A 26,738-nucleotide genomic window follows, 5' to 3' on the forward strand; every position below is an offset into this window, starting at 1 on the left:
ATTTCCATCAGTGTCTTCTCCCAGCCCTGAGATTGGGGATGTTTGTGAAATCACAGAGGAAGGCAGAAGATAGCCAAGTTAACAAATCCAGCTGCCCACCATCTCCACTACCAGAAAATAATGGCAAAAACATCTAGAATAAAAGCAATGAGGATGATAGCTAATATTTATTGAATAATTATTCTTTGCCAGACATTATTAGCCAAGTGTCTTACATATTCTATTGCATTTACTACTTCCACTCACCCTATAAAGTATGCACTATTATTAATACCATTCCAAGAGGATAAAACTTAGAGACATGATGTAAATTGCCCAAGATCATACAGTTAATGAGTAGCAGAGCTAGAATTGAAACCCAGGTCATCTGAATCCAAAATCCACGTGCTTGACAGTTTCACTCTATTCCAGGGTTTTTCAGCCTCAGCACTATTGACACTCGTGGCTAGATAGTTCTTCGCTGTGAGCGTCTGCCCTGCAGGACTGAAGAACGCTTAGCAGCTTAGCAGCAACCCTGGCTCCGCCCACTAGATGCCAGTAGCATCTTCTCTCCCTGGCCCCCTCCCTACTAGTGGCAGCCAAGAAATGTCTCCAGATGTTACTAAATGTCCTCCAGAAGGCAAAATTGTTACTCCCCCCAAACTTGAAAACTCTACCCTAACTCTTCTTTATACTGACTATATAATATCATGTCATTAAATAACTTCCAGAAACCTAATTTTAATGGCTATAAGACATTTTATTGAATGTTAAATTAGTACTACACCCAAAATATTACTTTTGATTATTTTTTAAAGAAAAATTTATGTTTAAGAACTTATAACAAGATTTTTTGAAATCTACCCCTTTGGTGAATTCTCAGATTTAAAGATAAACTTTGCCAATGAAATGAGAAGCAGGAGGTGTTTTACATGGCAAAGACTATTAACTTCCCTTGTTAAAATGTGTCACTGTTTTTCACCTGTTATACTATAGGAGAGAAAATGAAGAAGCCTTGTGTCAGTAAGAAGTTTCTTTAATAGTGAAAGAGTTTATTTGATTACTGTATACAGACATGGCCTAAATCAACAATCAAATAAAATATGGCATGCATATATATCTGAAAATAAAAATAAATTCATTAGTCAGATTTTCTTTAAAAATTCAGAATTCTATGATTTTCCTAAAAGGTAGAATAAATCAAAATTTACTAAAGCTTTGGCTTTGGTTTCATTCCTTTTAAAATATATACTTAAATAAATATTAAAAGCAAGTATTTTGCTATTTCTACCTACACCATTCACTAAATACTTAAGTGCTTACTATTATGTTAGCTAGTTTAGGAAAGATATAAAAATTAATGTCTGCATTCCTGAGGAAATTATTTTAGGAACAAGTCACATACACAAAAGCCCTAACAATAAGAAAGGACAGTATAAAGCAACTAGTAAAGTGTTTTCTGTAGTTCACATTAAAGAAAAATATATGCGCACACACACACACCGAAGTTAAGGAAGATCGCGAGATTCATTTAATAGGCATATTCCATATAAACTACTCATCACAAATTTTCCATTTTAAGAGTCCACATGAAAAATCAGTATGCAGAGACTAGAAGCAAAATACATCAAACAAAAACTTCCTAGAGATGTCTGAGTTGTCAAATTTTACTATTTTTCCAAATCTTTGTAAGGTTTGAGAAAAAAATGGTGCATTTTTGGATAAAAACAAACATACTTTTATTGATGCATTTTTTACTATTCTATCATTCTTTCTCACCAAAACCACAATTTCCTACAAATCCCATGAAGTTTTAAATTAATAGTGTTTGGCTGATATTTACCAAGAAATGGCTTACCCATCACCATAAAAATGGAATTAAAAATATATCTGGCTAAAGAAATCCAAAAGAGAACGTTGGATTTTGTTGGGTTTATAGACAATATGTATTTAAGTGACCATGCATTCTTAACCTCTCTCTTGGGTGCAATTCGGAAGTAATCTGCCTTTTAATAACCTACACTGGACATCACGGTTGCAATCCAAGTGAGTAGCGTCACAACAAAATTATCTAGTACACACATGTTGCTTAGGGCAGCAATGTTACCATAGTTACTACCAGATCAAACATCTCAGGAAAGCAGAGCCACTAAGTCTTTCAATGTGCAGAAATTCAGCACTTTTGATAGGTAATGAGCCTTCATTTTCCTTCATCTTTGGGCTTTTCCAATTGGTCTTGTGCTGTTTCTTTATCTTTCTTTTTCACATCTAAAAAAACAAATAATTTTCCATCATATAGAGAATATACTGAAATCTACTTTGTATTATATTGGAATAAAACAGTTGGTTTTTCCTTTATGCATCCTAGTCATTTTCTACTTGATTAGGACATACTTTGCCGTCAGTGCAGATATGGGTCTGTCTCTTAGTTATCTTTCTCTCCTATTCTCCAGAATTATTATGTGCCAGGTGGTCTTCAAAGGTATTATTACAATCCCCATTTATAGATTAGTTTACTGAAGCATAAACAGGTTAAGTGACTTGCCCAAAGTCACCGAGCTAGTAAGTGACAGAGCCACAATTTGGATGCAGACTGACTGAACTTGCCCTTCCCCATCTCTCGACGTTGGATCACACTCTCTCTAGCTTCCTCACACTTTTTATCTCCTTTGCTCTTCGGACTTAATCTCACTTTCTACTTCCAGGAAAAAAAGTCAAACCATCAGATCACACAAGCTCAACTTTCTGCCACCAAACCTCTAAAATCCCCTGCAGTCTCGACTTTTTCCTTCTGCCCATGTTACAATGGAAGATGTGCTCCTCAGGACTGACTATGTAAGTTGTTGGAACCTAGTGCAAAGTGAAAACACAGCGCCCCTTACTCAAAAAATATGGAAAATGTCAAGGCAGCAAGAGTAGAACAAAACCAAGGGCGAGCCGCTTATGAGCCCGAGGCCCTGTGCAGCTTCCCGCCCAGCACACCCTTGTAGCTGGCCCTGGTGCTGCTCCTACTGTCCAGGTCTAATTTCTTCATAATCCAGGATCTTATCCATTTCTGCCTCAACAGCACTCTCAAGATCATCTCTCATCCCTGCATTTCATCTGACTTTTGCTCTTTCTCCTGGCTCCTTCATTTCCTCAAGTCACTACCATCTTCAAACTAACAAAGGCCTTCTTTCGACTGCAATTCCTCCACTTACTGGCTTTTCTTTTATCCTTTAAAATATATTACATCTTTTGCTGTCATAATTTTAAAACAAAACTATTGTTTCTACTACTTCCGCAAAATGGGTCCTGCCAAAATCATCAATGGCATCTTTGAAAAGAAATCTGATAGGCCATTCAGTTCTTCAACTTTCAAGCACTATGTACCAAGCAGTGAAAAAACAAACAAACAAACAAACATACATTCCAGCTCTCAGGGAACTTCTTGTGAGGAATATGGACAATAATTAAAATAAGTAAAATGAGTGGCATGAGGGAAGTGAGAAGTGCTACAGAGGAAATTACAGATCAGGAATTGTCAAGAAGTCTTGGGGCCTGGAGGTTGCAATTTTAGATAGGGTTGGCTGGGAATGCCTCACTGAGAAGGGGTCATGTGAGTAAAGACATGAGGAGGTGAGGGAGTTAGCTAGTTGGGTAGCAGGGAGGAGAGCATTCCAAGAAGAGAAAACGTCAAGGTCAAAGGCAGCAGTGTGCAGGAAGAACTGCAATTGGGACTGTGCAGAGAAAGAAAGGACGGAAAATGGGGTCGGAGAGGTACCAAGAGACTAGATCTTTGAAGGAGAAAATGGCAGATTTCTGAACCAATTTTGAAAGTAGAGCTCACAGCATTTGGATGTCTCATAGGCCTCTTAGATGGAATATGCAGCAAGCAGATATCACTCCTCTAACCCTCAAAATTGCTTTTCTTCCATGCTGGCCCTTCTCAGTATATGGCATCACCATCTACCCTGCTGCTCCAGGAATTATCCTCCATTTCTCTTCTTCATTACTTGTAGTCATCTCCACCACCTCCAATTCATCAGCAAGTCCTATGAATTCTGCCTATAAAATATATCCCAAATCCACCCACCTTTCTCCATCTTCACTGCCTACTCAGAGCCATCGTCTTTCACTGGACTACTGCAACTGTCCCACAGGTAAAGTCAACAAAGCCCTTTATCCTTCTCTAAGGACAAATTTGACTTGGGGTTAATTTTCTAGCTCTGTTAACCTGGGAACTCGATTCAGGTGGAATGTCAGCCTGGTTACTAAGCGTATGGTAAAAATGACCCAAATGGTAAAGTACAACTGTACTGAGAGAAACTACATGAGAACTGTAAATACCTGGTAGGAAACCATAGCATTGGGATTCCGTAAATGCCATGACACTTATAACTGAGCATGTCCCTTGCAGAGAAGTTAGGAAGCAGTGTCCAAGGACTTGTTACAAAGTATTAGCCCCCATGGGACATGGGGCTTCTAACCCGTTGCCCCCATTGGTGCAGATCTTGTCCCCTTGCACCTGAGTTCTCAATGAGTGGTGGGGTGGAGGTGCATAGAGACTGGCCCCCAGGACTGCTTATGTGGATCGCTGCAAGGACTTCCACAGAAGGAGATGGTGTAATGCAGCCCTTCTGGCCTGCTGTGTTTCTAAACCTGTATACTTCTGAGCAGACTGGCACCAGATGTGGTCTTATGAGTTTGAATGTTTAATTTGGCCCCAAAACATTTCCTAATGGGGATTGCACCTCCTAACTCAACTATATCCATTATTTCTCTTCTACAATCCATTCTCCACATAACAAAGTGGATATTCAAACATGAACATCACTCCCCTGCTGAAAACCCTCACGTTTAGAATAATATCCTCTTTATTCATCCAGGTTTCTGAAGCCCTAAGAGATCTAGTCCTTGCCTCCTCTCCAGTGTCATCTCTACCACTCTCCCTCTTACCCACTGCCCCCGAGCCATAGTGGCCAGATTTTATGCTTCTTGACACGTCCACCTTGTTCCACTCTAAGAGCTTTTTACAAGCTGCTCCTTCTGCAAAGAATGCTCTTCCCTCTGATTTTCCTGTGCCTGGACCATTTAGTTGTTATTCAAAACATACTGTTGCCATTCAGATTTCAGTTAGGACATCTGGAATTTCTCAGTCTAAAGTAGCCACCCAGTAACTCTCTAACACAGCATCCTATTTTAATTCTCTGATAGAACATATCACTGTTGACTTACATATTTATTTGTTTACACTCTAACTCTCCCATTGGAATATAAGATGCATAACAGTAAGAGTTTATGTCTGTCTTATTCACTACTATATGGCCGGTTTTTAGAATGGTGCCTAGCACTTGGCACTAAGTTGAATGGTGGATCAAATGAATAGTTAGTGATGGTGGGAGGTAAGAAAGGCCGTTTGTGACATTTACAGTTTCCTAAGCTGCCACCCTCTGTAACCTCTTGCTGATATGTTACAGGGCATCATTGTCCTCCCTACCATGGTTATCAATTTGTAAGGGATAGATTAAGACGGATTATAAACTAGGAAGATTTCAGGCAGGTTAATTTCACGCAGGATGCAGGATGTCTGAGATCCTAGATTTCTTCCCACTTAAGAATATCAAAAAACAAAAACGAAAGGGGATTGATCTGTGGGAAACTTGCAGATCTGTCCCAGAATTTCTATTTTTAAATGACTAAAACATTGAAATCATAATGTCTGAGATAGGTCCTAGATTTTTGCTACTATTAGCAATTGAAAACTATTCATTTTAAATCCTTAATGTCTATACTTAGCTAATAAAAAAAGAAGATAGACCTTAAAGCTATTTATGTATAGCTTTGTTAGTGAAACATTGTCTATGCCATCTACCTATATAAACTTACTTCCTTTTGTGTATTCTTTAACATCCGGTGTTACTATGTGGATTCACTTTTAACATTTTGAGTTTCTTAGTTAATACCTTCAACTTTATTTCAAAATGATTTACAGGAAAATATAAAAATAGAAACAATATTCTTTCAGATAATGGTCTCTTCAGTGAACAAAATAAAATGAAGACACTACTAACTTTCTTACAGTGTATTTGTTCTCTTTTGTTTAAATAATGTCAATAAGCATTAAGGTTATTGTGTGTGTGTGTTTAGGGGCTATCAACTTTAATTAGGCCTGTGTGTGTGTTTAGGGGCTATCAACTTTAATTAGGCCTGTTACATGAACAAGTAGCTTATCTTCTCTACCTCGCTAGTTGAGGATGGCTCTTCAACAGCAATATCATGCCCTGATAATCAGATTACATTTTTTAACTTAAAAGGCCAAAAACATTACACATATTTTTATTCCTCTTCTTTCATTTCCTCCATCTTTTCTTTTATCTTATGATAGTTTACGTGTACATGTATACTTTTTTGCTATTACTTTAGTACCCTTTATGATACATACAATGATTTTTAGAAAAAGGTGAATTAACCGTGGGACTCCAAGGTTAGGCCACAGTCCCTGGCTTAACAAGGATATAAGTATTTCATAAAGATCATACCAGGAACATTTGTAATTTTACCAGGTAGAAAGTCACCTCCTGAGGCAAAGAACTAACAGCCCTCTTCTAGGGCTCACATGAATAGGGTAGAGGTGCAGAAGCTTCCAGCTCTCTCTTGCCTCATTGCCACCAGGAATAAATTTCTACACACACACTGGAGTCCACTTTGAAGTCTAAAATGGGGTGCAAAGCACAGGTATGTTGGTAATGACTTGGTACTAAAACTTTCCTTAAGCTATTTGAATGTTTTTAAGTGAAGGGACTCAACACTTTACTGTAAGTGTCATTATATTTATTTTCACAAGACTAAACGCTGGAAGCTTTATGAACTGTATGTAAGCAACAGGGTAAAAGACCCAAGATTTTCCTTCATTGGTTTGATAGCTCTCGTTTTTTCTGAATTCAACTTTTTCTACTGATTAAAGAATGATCAACTTTTAAAGTTCCCATCTCTAGTTGATAATAAACCTATTCTTAGCTATGAAAAATAGAAGAGCTTGTAGAATACTACAATGAAGCAGAAGCTTCCAAAGTGATTTGCCAATGGATGGCAGAAGAAAAATTACTTTATTTCTGAGAGCTTCTCAAGAAATTTTGTAAGCTGTTTGAAGGAATGGATTGTATTTGTTCACGTTTGTATTCCCAATCATTAGCACTGTGCATAACTATACACATCCAACGAATAAATAAATGTTCAGTTTCCACATTTAATCTAGGAGATAATACGAGGAAAAGTCCACTTTTAGAAAGGCTGAAAAAAAATCTACTTAGCTTTAAACAAAAGCTGAGAAGCTTTAGTAAACAAGCTTAACTAGTTAAAAGGGAGACTTGTTCCAGAGGGAAGGATGAAGAAGAGAGAAATGCTGCTGATTTTAAGAGGATTTTGAGTGTTACCTTCCTTCCCGGAGAGGACCTCCGGTTTGAGGGGCAACTCCGAGGTTCCGCCCGTGGCAGCTGAACCCTGGATGTCTGCTAGAGCATTCCGGCGGCCTGCCCTTGCTGATGATGCAAAATTGTTGACCACAGGCTCCACATCCGTCATTTTTGATGAATCTGTCCTCATAGCAACATCTACAAATAGAATGTGCACATGAAGAAGAGGATGAGCCTAGTCCAAGGTCCGTGTTCACACTGGTGGTGGTTAAAAGGCATGGCTACATCAACAACACAGAAGCCCTGAATATCTAATCACTGATCACATCCTGCATCTATGTCTATGTTAAGGTCCTGGAGCTTCTATCTGCACTTTTGTACCCTTGCTGAATAAAGCAGGAAGGCCTCAGTGTGAGCCAGATCGCTATAAATAACCTCAGAGCCGAAGGAGCCACTTGGATGCTTTAGGGTGCAGTAATTTCTTGCCTTTTATTCTGCTTTTCTATGGATGGATCAGCCAAATGAGGACTTGGAAGGAAATGCACACTGACTTGCTTGGCCACGCCTGTGGAGACTCTGCCTGCCAGTATTTGCTTGTAGTGCTTGCTTAGGCTGAAACCAAATCACTATAATTTGTAAGGACCAAACAAAACACACTTTTCTCTTACTCTTTAGAAATAAGAATTTCAACTTTATCTCAAAGGCTTTTTACCCCAGTGGCAGCTGTGTATTTCTCTCTGCTCTAGTCTCAGACCTAATTTTCAATAGACTCATGTCTGTGTTTGGGAGAGTAGAACCAGTGTTACCTTTTCTTGCCTTCAAGTGGACATGGTAATAACTAGTGCTTTTCTAAGCATCCTTTATCTTCCTAGCAATTGTCTTTCTCTGTGAAAGAATTCTCAAGAGACCATTCACTATACAGCGAGGGAGGTAGCAGACATTGCTTATTCTAAAACTAGCCCTCTCTTTCATATGATGTTTTCTAATGAATCTTTCCTAAGAAGTCAACACTGAAGAGTATCTCAAAAGCAGCAGCAATCTTTTTTTTTTTTTTTTTTTTTTTTGAGAACCCATTAAATGCTAGGCTCTCAGCTGGGCCTTGAGAGTACACAGGAATGATTTACTCTCCTTTTTTAGGGGACTTGTACTCTCCAAGGGGAGAAAAAAGGTATACATACAAGGATAGATAACATCATAACACAGAATGTGCTGAGTATCAACCAAGAGATGGAGATACTCATCTGTGGTACTTGAGGGCCGAAATATATGAACCTTGGCCTACACGAAGCAAACCAAAGTTTTCACCTCAGTTAGAAGGGAGCGCTTTCCAATCAGTTAACTGCAATTCAGGAAATGCTAAAAATGAAGTAAAACAGTCACAAAATATGGTGCATTTGATATTAGAAACACAATTTCTTTGGTCCATAGCAACCAAGAAATGCACATCAAGCTTAGTGTGGGAGTTCAGGAGTAGAGTCTAGGCTACTTCCCCAGATGGTCTCATCTTTCCAGGAATCATGGACAATTTGACAACAATGCTAGATTTTCAGACATAATTTTGGACTCCTACCTGTTGAGTATTTGCCAATTGTCTGGCATTGACAACATAAAGTAAAGAGCACTGGACTATTAGTCAAAAAGAACACTCCATTACAGGCCTGCAAGGTGATACTGGTTAATTTCTCCGAGTCACGGTTCCTCCCCTAGATAATGGATATAAACATTAGCCTGACTGATTCACAGAATTCTAGTGAAGAACAAGTGAGATAAAGAACATGGAAACTCTTTGTAACTATAAAACCATATGTTTGATTACCAGCATCGCTGTTCATTTCTCACTAAGTTTTATTTAGGCCACCACCTCCTATGTATCCCCCTTAGTCCTAACAAGAAACACCTTCCTCTTGAAAGACCTCTTGAGTTTTTTAAAAGGGAAACCAGAATTTATTCAATACTACATGAACACTTTCATATCTATTATCTCAGATAAACCTCCCAATAATCCTTGTGAGGTAGTGAGAAATAACCCTCACTATATGGGTGTGGTAACTGGGGCTCAGAAAGGTGAAGTGACTTATTTTAAGTTGAACAACTGCTAACTTAGCACACAAGGATGCAAATCCAGTTTCAGTTCACTCTGAAAGCAAGATGACATGGATTACCACAAAACTATCTTTCTAAATCCTGGTGATACATACAGACAGCCAAACAACAGCTACTTCAGATTCTGCCCTTCATTACTTTTTAAATAGAAAAAATTATATACAGCTGACCCTTGAATGATACCAGTTTAAACTGCACAAGCCCACTTATATGTGGATTTTTTTCAGTTAACGTGTACTACAGTGCTACACAGTCCACAGTTGGTTGAATCCAGAGAACTGCAGATATGGAGGTTGGATTGTAAAGTTATACACAGGTTTTTGGCTGTATGGAAGTCGGTGCCCCAACCTCCATGTTGTTTAAGGGTCAACCGTATATATATATATGTGTGTGTGTGAAAAAGAAAGAAATTCCCTGCCTTTTCATAGGTATTCCTCTCTGGCTTGAACGTTTGGTTATCTGTGAGCCCCCCGCACTACTCCCCATGACACACAAATCTCAATTAGAGATCACTTCTCTACAGCTCATGAGGAGTATTTGACACCAGTTTGGAAACAGACCCCATTTGCAGGCCCCCATTCTGTCCCCAGCCAATTAACATCACATCAAAAGCCATGGCCATGATGAAGTGTTTATTTCTGTGAAGCATCTTCCTGTGTAATTGCAAAGAAGTTAACTATGCTAAGCTTGGAGGAGAAGCTCCACGAATACCTTGATTATTACTGTCCTGATAGTCCAAAATCATAAAACTGAAGATAACAATAGATATAAGATTATTAAGATACACTCTTTAAAATACTTAAATGCTATATATTTTATGTTTAGCAAAATGGGATATGTCAAAGGAGTACTGAGTTAGAATTTGCACATTGACAGAAAACTTCCAAAAGGTGGCCTGTAGAGTGGGCCATCAACATGGAAGAAGACATTCTGGGCTCCAAGTTTTTTCTTTGCTATTGGCTCCTATCTTGAAAGTTTTTGCTTTTGCCTTTATACTATTATTTCTGGCCTAGGCTTTCTAAATGAGTCCTTTTTTGTTGATTGGTGTTAGAAAACAAGACCATCACAAGCCATCTAAAAGTTTGTCAACATTATACTCATTAATTATCATTTTAAGATCAAAACAAAACTGGATATGCAGGGAGGTCAAGCAACAGGTTACTTTACTCCAGAACTTTCCTTGGTCCTTTTCCAAACTCTCATTAGGCACCATCTTCCTTTCAGAGCCTGTCACTGATGCTGAGTGACCAGGATGTCAGGCTCCACCACAAGATGGGTAGTTTGCCCAGCCCAGCCCTACAGGGCTGTAGGGACAGGGAGCTTTCTGTAGTGAAGTCATCTGATCTTCCCGACAGAATGTGCCGGTGACTTAGAGATCACTGGGAAGAGAGTCTGAATGCACAGGGTGATTCTCAACTGGGCTCTTTTAATCCCCTGGTAAGAAAGTTTATTGCAGCACTAGAAATAATCTGGAAGTCCATCAGGAAAGGAATGATTGAATAAACCATATATATTATATTATGGAATTTTATATGGCTCTTAAAAAGAATGTGTTAGATCCAGTCAGATCTACTTACTGAGATATGTTCTTGACACAGTGTGAAATAAAGCAAGTTTAAAAAGAAATATTTACAGCATGAGGGGAAAAGAGAAAAAGTAATGAATGTAATGTAATCTCAACTTCGTAAAAAGAATAAAAATTCTAGTTGGGAATTTAAGAGAGAACAAGGAGAATACTCACCACTGTTGGTATCTCCTTACATATTTTAACTTGTAATAATGTGTTAAAATAATAAAGGACTTGAAACACATTCACCTGGCAAAATTATGAATACACAGGTATTCGAACACCGAATGTCTCTAAAGTAACATTTTGATAATTTTACCCAAAAGAGTATATCTTCAAGTGAAAGTCTCTCACTACCCCAACTAGCCATCCTACTTGTCTATTGTTATTATCCTATGCAACACTGATTGCGTATGCAGTCAATATATATACACACATATTTTATATATAGATACATATAGATATATATACACATATACATACATACATATAAGGTAGAGAGAATTGCTCTCTTCAATGCTTTGTGACATTTAAAAAAATATATAACCCATAGAAAGATGAGGAAACACTACTAAGAGAAACAAAAGAGAGATTAACTTCCATGTTCTTTCAATTTTCTGGGCTTAAAGCTAATTGTGTCTATGCTTGCTAACCAAGGCAGTTGACTCACTAGCAACTCTTCCTCTTCTTCTTCTACAGAATTAGCAGTGGAATCTGTATGAGTTCTGCTTTGTCAACTGTGGCTGCTTCCAGGAGCTGAAACCATTTGGACACTGGGAGATTTCACAGAAGTCCTTGCACGGCCCATAGCAAGATAATGTGATTTACAGATGCCTGGGACACACTTTCTCCTCTACCGAAAATACACAATTTTCAGGATGCCTTAACAAAATACCATGACACAGCCACATCTACACACATGCCAGGACCTTGGCAGTCTCCAAAATATGAAAATGCAACACCAGCATAGCTGAAGAAGACAAAGACGTTCAAGCTAAATGGAGCACTGGAGGAATATATATATTTATATATAAAGAAAGCACTAGTCAGCTTCCAGTGGGCTGAAAATTGCCTGCTAGGAGTATGTTACTATGTTATAAGCATAATTATAAACAAAGAGAAATTTTTGCAACCTCTTTCCCTTTCAACTGACACGGTCCCTCTTCTTAGCTCACCCTCATTCTTTTCTCAAACTTCATTATTCGAGGCCCAGACCACAGGGAGGCGGCTACCTTTTTTTCTAATCTCTGCATCCATGTCAGTCACCTCGTCCTCCTCAGTGAAACCACTACTCATTCTGCATGTAGGACTTGGAATAAGCTCTTTACCCTCTAAATCAGTTCTCTGGGAGTATGCGTCAGGCTATCTGAGAAAACACTTAAACTAAACAAACAAAGGAAGAACATGTATTTTGGAAAGTCAGTGCTTTTCTGGCCAAAAGACAGAAAGAGAGGGAGGGAGACATACACTGGTCTCAGCTGATAACCAAATATATCATCTGTCTCTCCCCAGCTTTCAAAATCTTAATAACTTATGCTAGATTTCTCTGGTTTGATTTTCTGTTTCGGAATATACAAACCTCTTCCAAACAAGGTAAAAGAACTATAACAGTTGCTTCTTAATGTGGACCAACGAACACAGATAATTATTTATTCATCCAGTCAACATTTATCAAGCTCCTACTAAATTATTACGTGCCAGGCCCTGCGCTAGGCTCACAAGCTACAGAGAGGAACCCATAGTCTGGTGAAATCAAACACATTCTGGTCTTTTCAGTTACCTTTCTTGATCTTAAATCTTATTCTTTGGAAATAAAGTAAAAGTATCCACCTCTAAAATGTGAATCCTTTAACATAGCTCCTATTCAACTCAGTATCAAGACAATTTTAGGCTAAACAGAGCTTACATGGAATGTATACATGTATAAAAATTGTTTTTTTAACTTAGAGACCTTTCTCTTTTTAAAAATTCCTCCAAATTTCTGTGCCTCAAGTACAAGCCAAAGGGAATCCTAACTTTTGCCTGTTGACACACTTTTTTTCCCGTGCTTAGGTTCTTGCTTGCTAATATTACAGATTCTTCCAACACATATTGATATGTACATGGAAGCTATTTTTATCACAGAGAATTTTTGACAGCTTAAACCTATAAAATTCAAAATGCAAAGTCAAACTCGTTTTCCCATAATCTTCCAAGTAAAGCAGTAAACAAATCTGAGTACCTTTCCCGCACAATGACACTTGCTAGACTAAGACAGGGCCACTTAGAATAATAATATAGGCTGACGTGGCTATAGATGAAAAAGATTAACTGCAGCAAACCACGCAACCCCCTTGAGCGTGGGAGTCACAGTCACCATGAGATTTGCCACAATCAGTAAGGACTCCCCCGCCCCACCTGAAGACCTGGGACAGCAGCATGGCAGGCAGCTCCTCCACAGGCACAGAGGAGGAGTGGTTAACTCCACAGGAGAGAAGGAGGCCAGACTTCATGGGAAAACAGCCTCTGAGTAGGGTCCCAGAGAATGAGCAAGCAAGTGCCAGTGAGAGGCTGCTCTCAGACCAGCCACTTCTTATCTTGGCCCTTTCCAACCACTCTTGGACACAAAGTGTTCCTATATTTCGAAAGGGGCACAAAGACTCTCCAAGCTCACAGAAGCCCAAGTTTTGCACTGGTGGGAAAATCATACAATTTTGAGGTTCATGTGGTCTGTTTGCACCCTTCCTGTCTCACCGTGAACACAGGACCCCGAGAAGTTGGTTCCCCTTTTAATAAGACGGTGGTTTTTAAATGTCAAGTGACTTTTGATGACATCAGTAGGAAGGAGAGAAGGGGAAGTTGACTCTGACCAATGTGGTCACAGTAGAGATGGCTTTGTATCCCTCTGCCTGGTACATGGACTGGGACATAATTGTCTAAAAAATTCAATAAAAGTTTAATTAATAGCTGACACCTATAAATTATGAGCAGGCAAACATAGCCTGTGAAGGTGCTTTTAATTATTAATATTCTTAACAAAAGCTGAAAGTTCAATTATTAAATATTAAAATGAAATTTGTTACATTAACATTAAAATAGCTTTGGAGGCAGGCTGTGGACTTTGGCAAATACAATGCCTTGCAGGTGTAAGTAACACTGATAGTCACATGCAGAACAGTAGTTAAAGCACAAAGTCTTATAGAACCACCCTCATCCAGGGCGTCTGGATAGTTATATTCTCCAGACACCAGTCCTCTCTGGAAAAGATCCATATACATTAAACTGTCAACAGCCTTGCATGCAGGACCACCCAATCCTGTCTGAAACATCCGTTAAGACATTTGTTCTACACCAAAAGGTCCTTGATATTTGTTCGTATTTGGTCCTTTCCAAAACATCCATGGAGACATTTATTTGGTCCACACCAAAAGGTCCTTGATATTTGGTCATGTCCAAAACCATTTGGCATGGACCAAATATGCTCATGGATGGTCTGTATAGGACTAAATTTCAAGGATATTTAGACATGGACCAAATGTCTCATGGAGCTTTGGACAAGACCAGATGTCTGCTAATTGTGAACAGACTTGCCAACCTGAAGTCAGTTACATATAATTCATCAGGTTTCCCTCGTACAAATATGCAATCCTCTTAATACTTTAAAAGACCAGATCCTATCGTCGTAATTCTCCTTTACCATTTTCATTCTGAACAAGTGGAAAAATAAAGCCCTTTTATCCTCTGGGCTTATTTTCTTTGCCTACGATTACTATCGAGAGTGACCCACTGATGACAAAAAATAGTCCCATAATTACTCTTCCAATTTAAAGGTAATTTAAAGCAATATCTTAAGCATGGACACTTTCAATTACATGCTTTTATTTCAGAAAACTTCATAGCATATATGCTTATCTGTCTTCAAAAGGAAAAATGCAGTGTGATACAAAACAATAGAACTCTTTTTATTAACATACAAAAATTTATACATGTAAATGTGTACCACATCCTTCAAAGGAACTTTAGGAAGCTACATATTTATTCCACCTCTCAAAATATGTTTGTGACTTCATAAGTGCAGCTCATTTTATATTCATATATAATATAATGATAAAATATTATTTTTAAAATGCAACATTATATTTTATAGTTTTTAATTATAGTTCTTAATTACCAACTGTGTGTCCCATTTGTTTGCCCATCTCTTTCATTGCACTTCAGGTTCTTTTCAAAGCCTCCTTAAGTAATTTAGATTTGCATATATTCAGAAGGAAACTGAATTTTCAGTTTTCTGAAGATTTCAAAGCAGTTTTGAGCAATGACAGCATTACTGAACTACATTAGTACACCCTTGGGATGAGTGCCTTTAAATTAGTCCTTATGTTTGTTAAGCAGTCTATATGGAGCAATGAAAAGTTTGTTCACCTAAAAGTGAACATCCCTGATGTTGAATCCTGCATTGCCTTCTAATAGACTTTCGACTTCCAGCAAGGCTTCTCAGTTAATTGTTTCCACATTTATCAGAAGTAGGATTAATATTACCTATTCTACTACCTTAGAACCGAACTAATGAATATAAATGTGCTTGGTTAACAACTACACAAATGAAATTTGTTTAGAAATCAGTCATATTAATTTATAGGTACTATAATAGATTATCATTATGAACATCAATTACCCTGTTAAACTATGGTGTTGACGTGGCTCTGGAGAAACCCTCTGATGATGTGAGTTACAAAGACAAAAAGAGATTAACACTGAGACCTTGCCAGAAACTTGGTGTTTAAAAAAAGAAAGAACATTTTTAAAAAAATTATTTACAACCTCCCTTCCACTTCCCCATTGACCAACCTAGCCCCACAGACACACACACACCCCTCAGAGTTGGCTACTTTTCTGCAACAGCTGTACCAGATAAGCCACCTGTCACAGAAAGCCACATCTCCCTTACACTGTTCATTAGAGAGTTTCTCCCAGAAGGTGAACTCCCCATATACTTTCACCACAAACCCTGTTTAAGTGTTTCCTTAATAGGTAACATGGGATTGAAATTCTCAATTTCTTCGTGATGCCTGAAAAAGAATTCTTCATCTGAGTAACAACATAATGACATAATATGGTGAGGAAAGAAGGGTCGCAAAAGATCATGTGAGGGAGCTCTGCTTTCTCAGTGAGGCCTGTCCTGACCACCCCATTTAATGGTGTTCCTCCCCATAGTTCCTGAGCTTCCTTGCCTCTCTCTCCTTTCCCTGAGCTCTTAGTAGCTTCCAACACATATTATAATTATAACTTACTAGGATAGTACTTGTTGTTTACTGCCTCCCTCCACTGGGATGTAAGCTCTACAAAGGCTTTCTGTAGATTTTTCACTGATCTATGCACTAAAGCTATGCCTGGCACTTAGTAGGTACTCTATAAAGTTTGTTTATTGAATGAAACAATTATCTTTTCATTTTTCTTTTTCAAAATGAATTCTTTTCTTTTTGCATATGAAAATAATACATGTTCATTATTGGGGTAAAATGACAATTCTGAAAAGCATAAAAGAGAGAAAACAAATTGTCTTATATCCCATTATCCAGTGACAGCACTGTTATAATTCTGGTGCATATCCTTCCAGAAGGTTTTCAGTGTTCACATACACAAGCATATCACATACATATCTTATAAGTATGTATTTTGAAGTTAGATTATATTTATTTTATATCATGTTGCTATTATATCTTAAAACTACAATCTTTTCCAGGCCAAAATAATTCTAAATTTTTAGTAAAAGTTTTGAAAAAAGAAAAATTTCTAGAAAGGTAAAATTTCAGGATGTATACCGACTATAAAATATGCATAGTCGAAAGCCAAAGCAATAGCAAAAGTAAGGGACATGGCTAAGGACTGAAATCATTCACAAACCTTTCCTTAATTAAACTGAATAAAGTTAATATATAGGTAAAAGGCTTTTGTAAGTCTACACAACTGTAAAAGTTCCAGTAGTGTCTTTTTCTTCTATTTCCTCAATTTAAAGAAAAATTCTTTGGGATGTCTCTTAGTGCCTTTTTTTTTTTTTTTTTTTTTTTTTTTACTGTTCTAGCTTATTCTTCTTTATTTTCTTTCCTCACTTATCCATTCTTAACACACTCATACATATTTTTTTCAGATCTCTTTTATATTTTCCCAGTCTTGATTAGAATTTCACATTTCATATTATTTGGTTTGTTTATTTATTTATTTATTTATTTATTTATGGCTGTGTTGGGTCTTCGTTTCTGTGCGAGGGCTTTCTCTAGTTGTGGCAAGTGAGGGCCACTCTTCATCGCGGTGCGCGGGCCTCTCACTGCCGCGGCCTCTCTTGTTGCGGAGCACAGGCTCCAGACGCGCAGGCTCAGTGATTGTGGCTCACGGGCCCAGCTGCTCCGCGGCATGTGGGATCTTCCCAGACCAGGGCTCGAACCCGTGTCCCCTGCATTGGCAGGCGGATTCTTAACCACTGCGCCACCAGGGAAGCCCTCTTAGTGCCTTTTTGAACGAATTTAATTTTCATCTTTTTTTTTTTCTTCCAACTGAGAAAATGGGGAAAATAATTGAGCCTTTTCAAGCTCTGATTTGTTCTCTAAGTTCTCTTCAGTATTTTATTTTTCTTCGCAGGAGAGGAAATCACTGTAGAGTTTTATTAAGCCCAATATTCAATCAAAATCACAGTGGCAAAAATTTTAAAGTTATTTTGAGGATTTTCTGGGTCATACAGGCAAAACAAATTCCCAAATAGCAAATACTTCAGAAAGAAAAATCATACCATTGAAATATTTTTGTTCATCAAATTATGTATATTGGTATTAACCTACAATTAAGTTAATAGAAGTAAAATTATTTATATGGATGCATTTAACTTTTATAGAAAACTTTTTAAAAATAAAAAGATTCTGTTATTATATTTATTTATTATTATATAAGCTCAAAAGAAAAAAGTCCTCATGAAAAATGTATCTAAAATATATTCAACTGACATAACAAATAAAAAAGTTCAAAAACCTATACATAAATGTATATATATACACATAATATTAATTTTAAAAATATATGCACAGAAAAACATGGCAAGGGAAATACACCAAAATTTTAGCAGTAGTCCTTTCTTGGTAGTATTACTATAAATGTTTTCTATCTTTTTCTTTGAACTTGATTGTGTTTTCCAAATTTTCTATAATGAAGATTTTTATAATATTAAAAATGGCATAAACATGTGTTGAGTACTGTTTTAAAGCCTTTTAATGAGAATAAGCTTATGAGATTCTGTGCTGTAGGGAAGTCATTACTGTCTTTATTTTAAAAGTGCAGAAATTGAGGGTCATAGAAGTAAAATGATTTGGCTACAAGCAACCCAGCTAGCAAGTGACGAGGCACAACCAGAACCCATTTTATTGGGTTAGCCAAAAAGTTCATTTGGGTTTTTCCGTAACAGAACTTAACGGTCAATCCAACATCTGACACCTCATTCCTTGCTCCTTCTATTACACCTCACCAAATATTTGTTGAATAAAGACTCAGTCTTCATTCAACCAATTGTTACTAAGCATCTAATATATCCTTAACTCAGTGCAGAATTCTGGGTGAATAGTGCCAAGTAATACTAAAGACTGTGATAGACACAGTGGGGATACACAAAAGAAGCATAATACAAGGTCCTCACTCTGGAAGAGTCTGTGACCTAATATACAAATAAAATACACACCATTAAAAGAAATGTAAAAATAGAAGTCAATATATGATATATTTAAATAAGTGGTATAAATGAAAATACTATAAAATGTAGAAATGTTATTGAAGTTGGGGGCTATTAAGAGAGACTTCACAGAAGCTGTAGAACACATATTGGGCCTTAATATTTGAGAGGGTAGAAAAAAAAATAAAAAGGCTTTACCAAGCCAAAGAAATCTTTAGCTAAAGCATGAAGATGGGAGTGTAGAAGGCAAATTACAAATAAAGGAAAAGGAAACATGGGGCTATAATAGAGTATTATGCCATATAGAGCTGGAAAAATAAGTTGGACCATGGTCATAACTAGAACCCAAGTTGCAATGAAATGAGTTCTATTATAAAGGATACTGTATTTATTCCTGTGAGCCCTGGGGAACCATGAAACTTTCTAAGTCACATAATAAGGATGTGTACTAGATGCACTGTTTGAAAACTGAAACTGAAGTGAAGGAGATTAGAAGGCTATTAAAAAGGGACATTTGTAAGCAAACCCACCATAATAGGAGGGATAAGCTCTTTACGAAAAGTATCTGTAAATGCACAGACCAAGAATAGCTTCTTTTTTAAAAAAGAAGAAAAAAGATAGGGCACCATCAGTTCTGAAGATTCATTACAAAGTTTCAGAATTTATACTTTCAGACATGAAAATTCATTACAGTATATGAGTTATTAAGATAGTGTGGTATTCTTCAAGCATAGACAAATAGAAAAATAGAATAAAATAGAGACTCCAGAAATAGACACATATACATATGGTTCCTTGATTTGTGACAAAGGGTGTAACTACTAATGTGGTCTCTTGTAACTATGGTAAGGGTCTAACTATTGCTGGTGGACTTCGAAGATTCACAGACAGAAAACTAGATATTGGTGGGAAGATTGTCAATCATGGAAAAAATGGTTCTTAAAATAATATATGACTACATATGAATACAATAAAGTTCTAGGATTAGTAAATAAATGGCTTCAAGTTATAGTGTATTCCTGTGAATCTTGTATTTAAATATTTTCGTACAAGTTGAAAGAACAAGGTATAACCTCCACTTGATTTCAACAATTGTTAACAGTTTGTTATATTTAATCTCTCTCTCTAAACATACACACACACACACACACACACACACACACACACAATTCTCGTTCAACCAATTGAAAGCAAGCTGCTAACACGACACTTTCACGTCTAATATTTTAGCACGTCTTAAGAATTACATTCTTCTATATATCCATAATAACATAGTTCCACAATGTTCCTTTTTGCACATTGCAATTGTGACATAATTCCCCCTTTTTCCTGGATATAATCCAGCCTTTAGGAATTTTTGCAGGGGGTGATCATTGGTTTTTGCATGTCTGAAAAAAACTATTTTATCTTCATTCTTGCAAGGTATACCACTCTAGGCTGAAGTTACATTCTACAAGCACTTCATGATACTATCCTCCTTTATCCCTTTTTTTGTTGTCAGGACGTTTGCTGATTGTGATGGTTAATTTTACGTGTCAACTTGACTAGGCAACAGGGTACCAAGATATTTGCTTAAACATCATTCCGGGTGAGTCTATGAGGGTGTTTCTGGATAAGATTTGAATCAATAGGCCGAGTAAAGCAGATTGCCTGCTCCAATATAATCTAATCCACTGAAGGCCTTAATGGCACAAAAGGCTGAGTCAGAGAGAATACGCTTTCTGCCTGACTGTTTTCTAAGACATCCATACATGTTTCCCTATCTTCAGACTCAGACTTGACTGGAACTTACATTATCAGCTCTCCTGCTTCTCAGGCCTTCAGACTTGGACCAGAACTATACCATCAGTTCCTGGGTCTCCAGCTTGCTGACTACAGGGCTTGGGATGTCTCAGTCTCCATAAAAGCATGAGCCAACTTCTTATAATAAATAAATATACATCTAGATCTAATATATACATATATATTAAGTCTTCATCTGTGTCTAATCTGCTGTATAAGCTATACATCAAGTTGTAATTTCTAATTATTATATTTTTCATTTTTAGACAATCTGGCTCTTTTTCAAGTCTGCTTCATTATATTATAATATCTTATTCCTTAGTTACACATAATTTAAATATACTCATTTATTCCTTTCAAATATACTAAACCTATGTTTTTAAATGCTATATAAGTAATTCCAATATCTGAATTCTTTATACTAGTCTGATCCTGTTATTTATTGTTTATGTAGAATCTCTCTCACGGTGGCTTATTTCCCTGCATGTTTTATGATTTTGGGTTGTAAGCTCATGTTTTTTAAAACTTTTTCCTTGAAATTATGTGAGACCTGAGTTAAAGTATTTTCTTCTACACAGGCTCTGAATTTGCCTCCACTGGGTGTCTGGGGAACTACCAAATTCGTTAGCTTTAAATTCTCAGCATGGAATTTTTCAGACTAGACAGACTACAGAGCTGCAAACCTGTGTGAGCTTCCACTTTTGGTAATAAATGATCAGGACAGCCCTTTCCTCTTTACCACCCAAGGCAAGGCCAGGACTGGCAAGTATTCTTACTGTCTTCCTTTGAAGGTTAGGGGTTGCCATATTACCCATGGAACAGACTAAACCTTATGCTGATTTCCCAACTTGAGTGGGTCCTAAAAGTTTCTTTCCTTGTCCGCAGATCACAGCTCTTTAAAACAAAAGTTGTGAGTCACTAGGGAACCCAGGGAAACCTCTGAGTACAGTACTCACCTGCCTCTAGATACGTGGTTTCTCATTGTTCTGGGTTTATGAAGTATTCTCTTATTTGCCAATACAAATGTTCATTTAAAAAGAGTTTTGAAAATATTTTATCCTACCTTTTAGGGTGCTGTGTACTAGAGTTTTCTTTAAAGGACATTAACTCTTCCATAGTATCAGAAAAGGAAGTTTTAAGTTTCAATAATTTCTTATCCAAGTAATAGCAAGATAGTCATTTCACTCAGTCATAAAAAAAATATGTGCAATAATATAACTGCATTATTCTTTTTTTTTTAACATCTTTACTGGAGTACAATTGCTTTACAATGGTGTGTTAGTTTCTGCTTTATAACAAAGTGAATCGGCTATACATATACATATATCCCTATATCTCCACCCTCTTGCCTCTCCCTCCCACCCTCCTTATCCTACCACTCTAGGTGATCACAAAGCACCGAGCTGATGTCCCTGTGCTATGCGGCTGCTTCCCACTAGCTATCTATTTTACATTTGGTAGTGTATATATGTCCATGCCACTCTCTCACTTCGTCCCAGCTTACCCTTCCCCCTCCCCGTATCCTCAAGTCCATTCTCTATGTCTGCGTCTTTATTCCTGTCCTGCCTATAGGTTCTTCAGAACCATTTTCTTTAAAAATTTTTTTTAGATTCCATATATACGTTAGCATACGGTATTTGTTTTTCTCTTTCTGACTTACTTCACTCTGTATGACAGACTCGAGGTCCATCCACCTCACTACAAATAACTCAATTTCGTTACTGTTTATGGCTGAGTAATATTCCATTGTATATATGTGCCACATCTTCTTTATCCATTCATCTGTCGATGGACACTTAGGTTGCTTCCATGTCTTGGCTATTGTATATAGAGCTGCAATGAACATTTTGGTACATGACTCTTTTTGAATTATGGTTTTCTCAGGGTGTATGCCCAGTAGTGGGATTGCTGGGTCATATGGTAGTTCTATTTTTAGTTTTTTAAGGAACTTCCAGACTGTTCTACGTAGTGGCTGTATCAATTTACATTCCCACCAAAAGTGCAAGAGGGTTCCTTTTCTCCACACCCTCTCCAGCATTTATTGTTTGTAGAGTTTTTGATGATGGCCATTCTGACTGGTGTGAGGTGATACCTCATTGTAGGTTTGATATGCATTTCTCTAATGATTAGTGATGTTGAGCATCCTTTCATATGTTTGTTGGCAATCTGTATATCTTCTTTGGAGAAATGTCTATTTAGGTCTTCTGTCCATTTTTGGATTGGGTTGTTTGTTTTTTTGATATTGAGCTGCGTGAGCTGCTTGTAAATTTTGGAGATTAATCCTTTGTCAGTTGTTTCATTTGCAAATATTTTCTCCCATTCTGAGGGTTGTCTTTTCATCTTGTTTATGGTTTCCTTTGCTGTGCAAAAGCTTTTAACTTTCATTAGGTCCCATTTCTTTAGTTTTGTTTTTATTTCCATTTCTCTAGGAGGTGGATCAAAAAGAATCTTGCTGTGATTTATGTCATAGAGTGTTCTGCCTATGTTTTCCTCTAAGAGTTTTATAGTGTCTGGCCTTACATTTAGGTCTTTAATCCATTGGGAGTTTATTTTTGTGTATGGTGTTAGGGAGTGTTCTAATTTCATTCTTTTACATGTAGCTGTCCAGTTTTCCCAGCACCACTTATTGAAGAGGCTGTCTTCTCTCCATTGTATATTCTTGCCTCCTTTATCAAAAATAAGGTGACCATATGTGCGTGGGTTTATCTCTGGGCTTTCTATCCTGTTCCACTGATCTATATTTCTGTTTTTGTGCCAGTACCATACTGTCTTGATTACTGCAGCTTTGTAGTATAGTCTGAAGTCCGGGAGCCTGATTACTCCAGCTCCGTTTTTCTTTCTCAAGATTGCTTTGGCTATTCGGGGTCTTTTGTGTTTCCATACAAATTGTGAAATTTTTTCTTCTAGTTCTGTGAAAAATGCCATTGGTAGTTTGAGAGGGATTGCACTGAATCTGTAGATTGCTTTGGGTAGTATAGTCATTTTCACATTGTTGATTCTTCCTATCCAAGAACATGATATATCTCTCCATCTGTTTGTATCATGTTTAATTTCTTTCATCAGTGTTTTATAGTTTTCTGCATACAGGTCTTTTGTCTCCTTAGGTAGGTTTATTCCTAGGTATTTTATTCTTTTTGTTGCAATGGTAAATGTATAGGAATGCAAGAGATTTCTGTGCATTAATTTTGTATCATGCTACTTTACCAAATTCATTGATTAGCTCTAGTAGCTTTCTGGTAGCGTCTTTAGGACTCTCTATGTATAGTATCATGTCATCTGCAAACAGTGACAGCTTTACTTCTTCTTTTCCGATTTGGATTCCTTTTATTTCTTTTTCTTCTCTGATTGCTCTGGCTAAAACTTCCAAAACTATGTTGAAAAATAGTCATGAGAGTGGGCAACCTTGTCTTGTTCCTGATCTTAGAGGAAATGGTTTCAGTTTTTCACCATTGAGAATGATGTTGGCTGTGGGTTTGTCACATATGGCCTTTATTATGTTCAGGTAAGGTCCCTCTATGCCTACTTTCTGGAGAGTTTTTATCATAAATGGGAGTTGAATTTTGTCAAAAGCTTTTTCCGCATCTATTGAGATGATCATATGGTTTTTATCCTTCAGTTTGTTAATGTGGTTTATCACATGGATTGATTTGCGTATATTGAAGAATCCTTGCATTCCTGGGATAAACCCCACTTGATCATGGTGTATGATCCTTTTAATGTGCTGTTGGATTCTGTTTGCTAGTATTTTGTTGAGGATCTTGGCATCTATGTTCATCAGTGATATTGGCTTGTAGTTTTCTTCCTTTGTGACATCTTTGCCTGGTTTTGGTATCAGGGTGATGGTGGCCTCATAGAATGAGTTTGGGAGTGTTCCTCCCTCTGTTATATTTTGGAAGAGTTTGAGAAGGACAGGTGTTAGCTCTTCTCTAAATGTTTGATAGAATTCCCCTGGGAAGCCATCTGGTCCTGGGCTTTTGTTTGTTGGAAGATTTTTAATCACAGTCTCAATTTCAGTGCTTGTGATTGGTCTGTTTATATTTTTTATTTCTTCCTGGTTCAGTCTTGGAATGTTGTGCTTTTCTACGAATTTGTCCATTTCTTCCAGGTTGTCCATTTTATTGGCATATAGTTGCTTGTAGTAATCTCTCAGGATGCTTTGCATTTCTGCAGTGTCAGTTGTTACTTCTCCTTTTTCATTTCTAATTGTATTGATTTGAGTCTTCTCCCTTTTTTTCTTGATGAGTCTGGCTAATGGTTTATCAATTTTGTTTATCTTCTTAAAGAACCAGCTTTTAGTTTTATTGACCTTTGCTATTGTTTTCTTCATTTCTTTTTCATTTATTTCTGTTGAAATAAATTTTCATTTATTTCAACAGAAATAAATTTCTGTTCTGACCTTTATGATTTCTTTCCTTCTGCTAACTTCGGGGTTTCTTTGTTCTTCTTTCTCTAATTGCTTTAAGTGTAAGGTTAGGTTGTTTATTTGAGATGTTTCTTGCTTCTTGAGGTAGGACTGTATTGTTATTCAATTGTTTCTTGAGGTAGGATTGTACTGTTATTCCCTCTTAGAACTGCTTTTGCTGCATCCCATAGGTTTTGGGTTGTCGTATTTTCATTGTCATTTTTTTCAGGTATTTTCTGATTTCCTCTTTGATTTCTTCAGTGATCTGTTGTTTATTTGCATTATTCTTTAACAGAACTTATTTTAACTTACAGATCCCTATTTTTCCTTTATAGCAGAAAACAGTCTTGAAACTCAAAGTAAAATCATTCACTTCCACTTTAAAATGTATTCTCTCTGGGGTACATATCAAACCAGTTTACAGTCATCCACAGCATTCATTTCTCCATGATGTGTAAGGCCTAAAATTGAGGCTCGATATTACACGCTTCCCTGACAGGTAGTAAAACTGGGAGGACTTCAAAGGGCCTAATCATAAGTGTCTCTCCCCACTCTGCTCCTGTGGATAACATACCCTAGCCAAACAATCCTCTTTATCAAAGGGACCATAGTAGTGGTTTGTAGTTCCTTGTCAGCGTGAGAAATTATTCAAACAAGTCAATCACATCCACCTGTGAGAACCAGGAGGCACCACCCCCTCTTGTTACTACAAAGGCTATCTCCCACAGTTCTTGGTTGTTCACTCTGTTCCTGAGTACAATGCCCATGAGGCTCTGCATGGCATACAGCATCCTTCTCCCTGGGCTGTGAATATATGTGACTAATAATGTGCTGTCAATCTCATCTTCCCAGTGTCAAGTGTTGTGTGTTTAGCCATCCCCATACCCCCAGGACAGGAATATCGCCCTCACCTCAGCGTGAGGTGAATAGGAGGCAATAAAAACCATTGGTGTCATAAACCACACAACATGCCCAACCATGACCAAGGACACCTAGTCAGCTTTAATTAACTGCTCTTAGCCAATTTATCTGTTTCCATGATATGAAGAAGGCTGCCTGAGATGGAAGAAGTAATTTCTGGCAGGCGTGAACTATGTCCTGTGTGGTACTTTGTTGTGTTTGTCAGCCACTGCTCTCTCTTTTGGCTCCCAAATGCTCTGTCTCCTAGATGAGAATTGTTAATTGACTATACCCAGCACAATGGTGCTGTCAGGTTTAGCCTGTGTTTGGCAGTTGGTCTCTGAGGCTCCCACCTGTAAAGGCAGTGAAAATACAGCACGATAACTAGTCAGTGCTTCAGTCTTGTTTACCAAGGTCAAGCTAGGTCACTGAGTCTAGCCTGGTGACTGTCACTGGCTGCTTGGAGAAGCTACACAGACATCGTTTGTAACTGTGCACCGCTGGAACAGGCCCAGAGACAAACTTTTGTGAGGTTTGTAACAAGAAGGAGCCTGCCACCCCACACAAAATTAAGCATGGCACCCTGGTTGATGTTTTTGTTCATGAAAGGGTAGTGACCTTGCTGGTTTCCTGTGCTGCTGCTTCCCTTGCCGCTGTTGCTTGCGCTCTCCTGACCCCCAGGGTTATCGAGGTGCACATCCATGGTGGTCTGTGACCCAGGGGCTGATGAAAAAGAAAGGGAACAGGGAGGAAGGAGCATTTGGTACTCAACTGCTCTCCCAATGTAGATCCCATAGCCAATGCACCTAGGCTTTGCTTAGCACTCCTGCTTTCCAGAATACCAAAGGGCTAAGCTTGCAATCATGGGCCTTATGGTCTCCATCCAAGTCATAGGCAAAATGACTCTACTAGATGTGGACT

General features: G+C 37.6%; 1 protein-coding gene across 2 annotated transcripts in view; it reads right to left on the reverse strand.

Moving 5' to 3' along the window:
• Positions 1 to 1,610: 1,610 nt before the first annotated feature.
• PKIB (cAMP-dependent protein kinase inhibitor beta) overlaps positions 1,611 to 26,738 on the reverse strand; it is a 112,345-nt gene continuing 87,217 nt past the window's right edge. The window contains exons 2-3 of one of the 2 annotated variants that reach the window (XM_059941314.1): positions 7,395 to 7,571; positions 1,611 to 2,247 (exon numbers count right to left, since the gene is read on the reverse strand). In XM_059941314.1, coding sequence (XP_059797297.1) covers positions 2,180 to 2,247; positions 7,395 to 7,563 — 237 coding nt within the window. In that variant the 5' untranslated portion in view covers positions 7,564 to 7,571 and the 3' untranslated portion in view covers positions 1,611 to 2,179. The remainder of the gene's footprint in view (positions 2,248 to 7,394; positions 7,572 to 26,738) is intronic. The other variant, XM_059941313.1, reaches the window with a different exon arrangement.

The sequence above is a fragment of the Balaenoptera ricei genome, chromosome 12, assembly GCF_028023285.1.
Source record: "Balaenoptera ricei isolate mBalRic1 chromosome 12, mBalRic1.hap2, whole genome shotgun sequence".
Taxonomy (NCBI): Eukaryota; Metazoa; Chordata; class Mammalia; order Artiodactyla; family Balaenopteridae; genus Balaenoptera; species Balaenoptera ricei.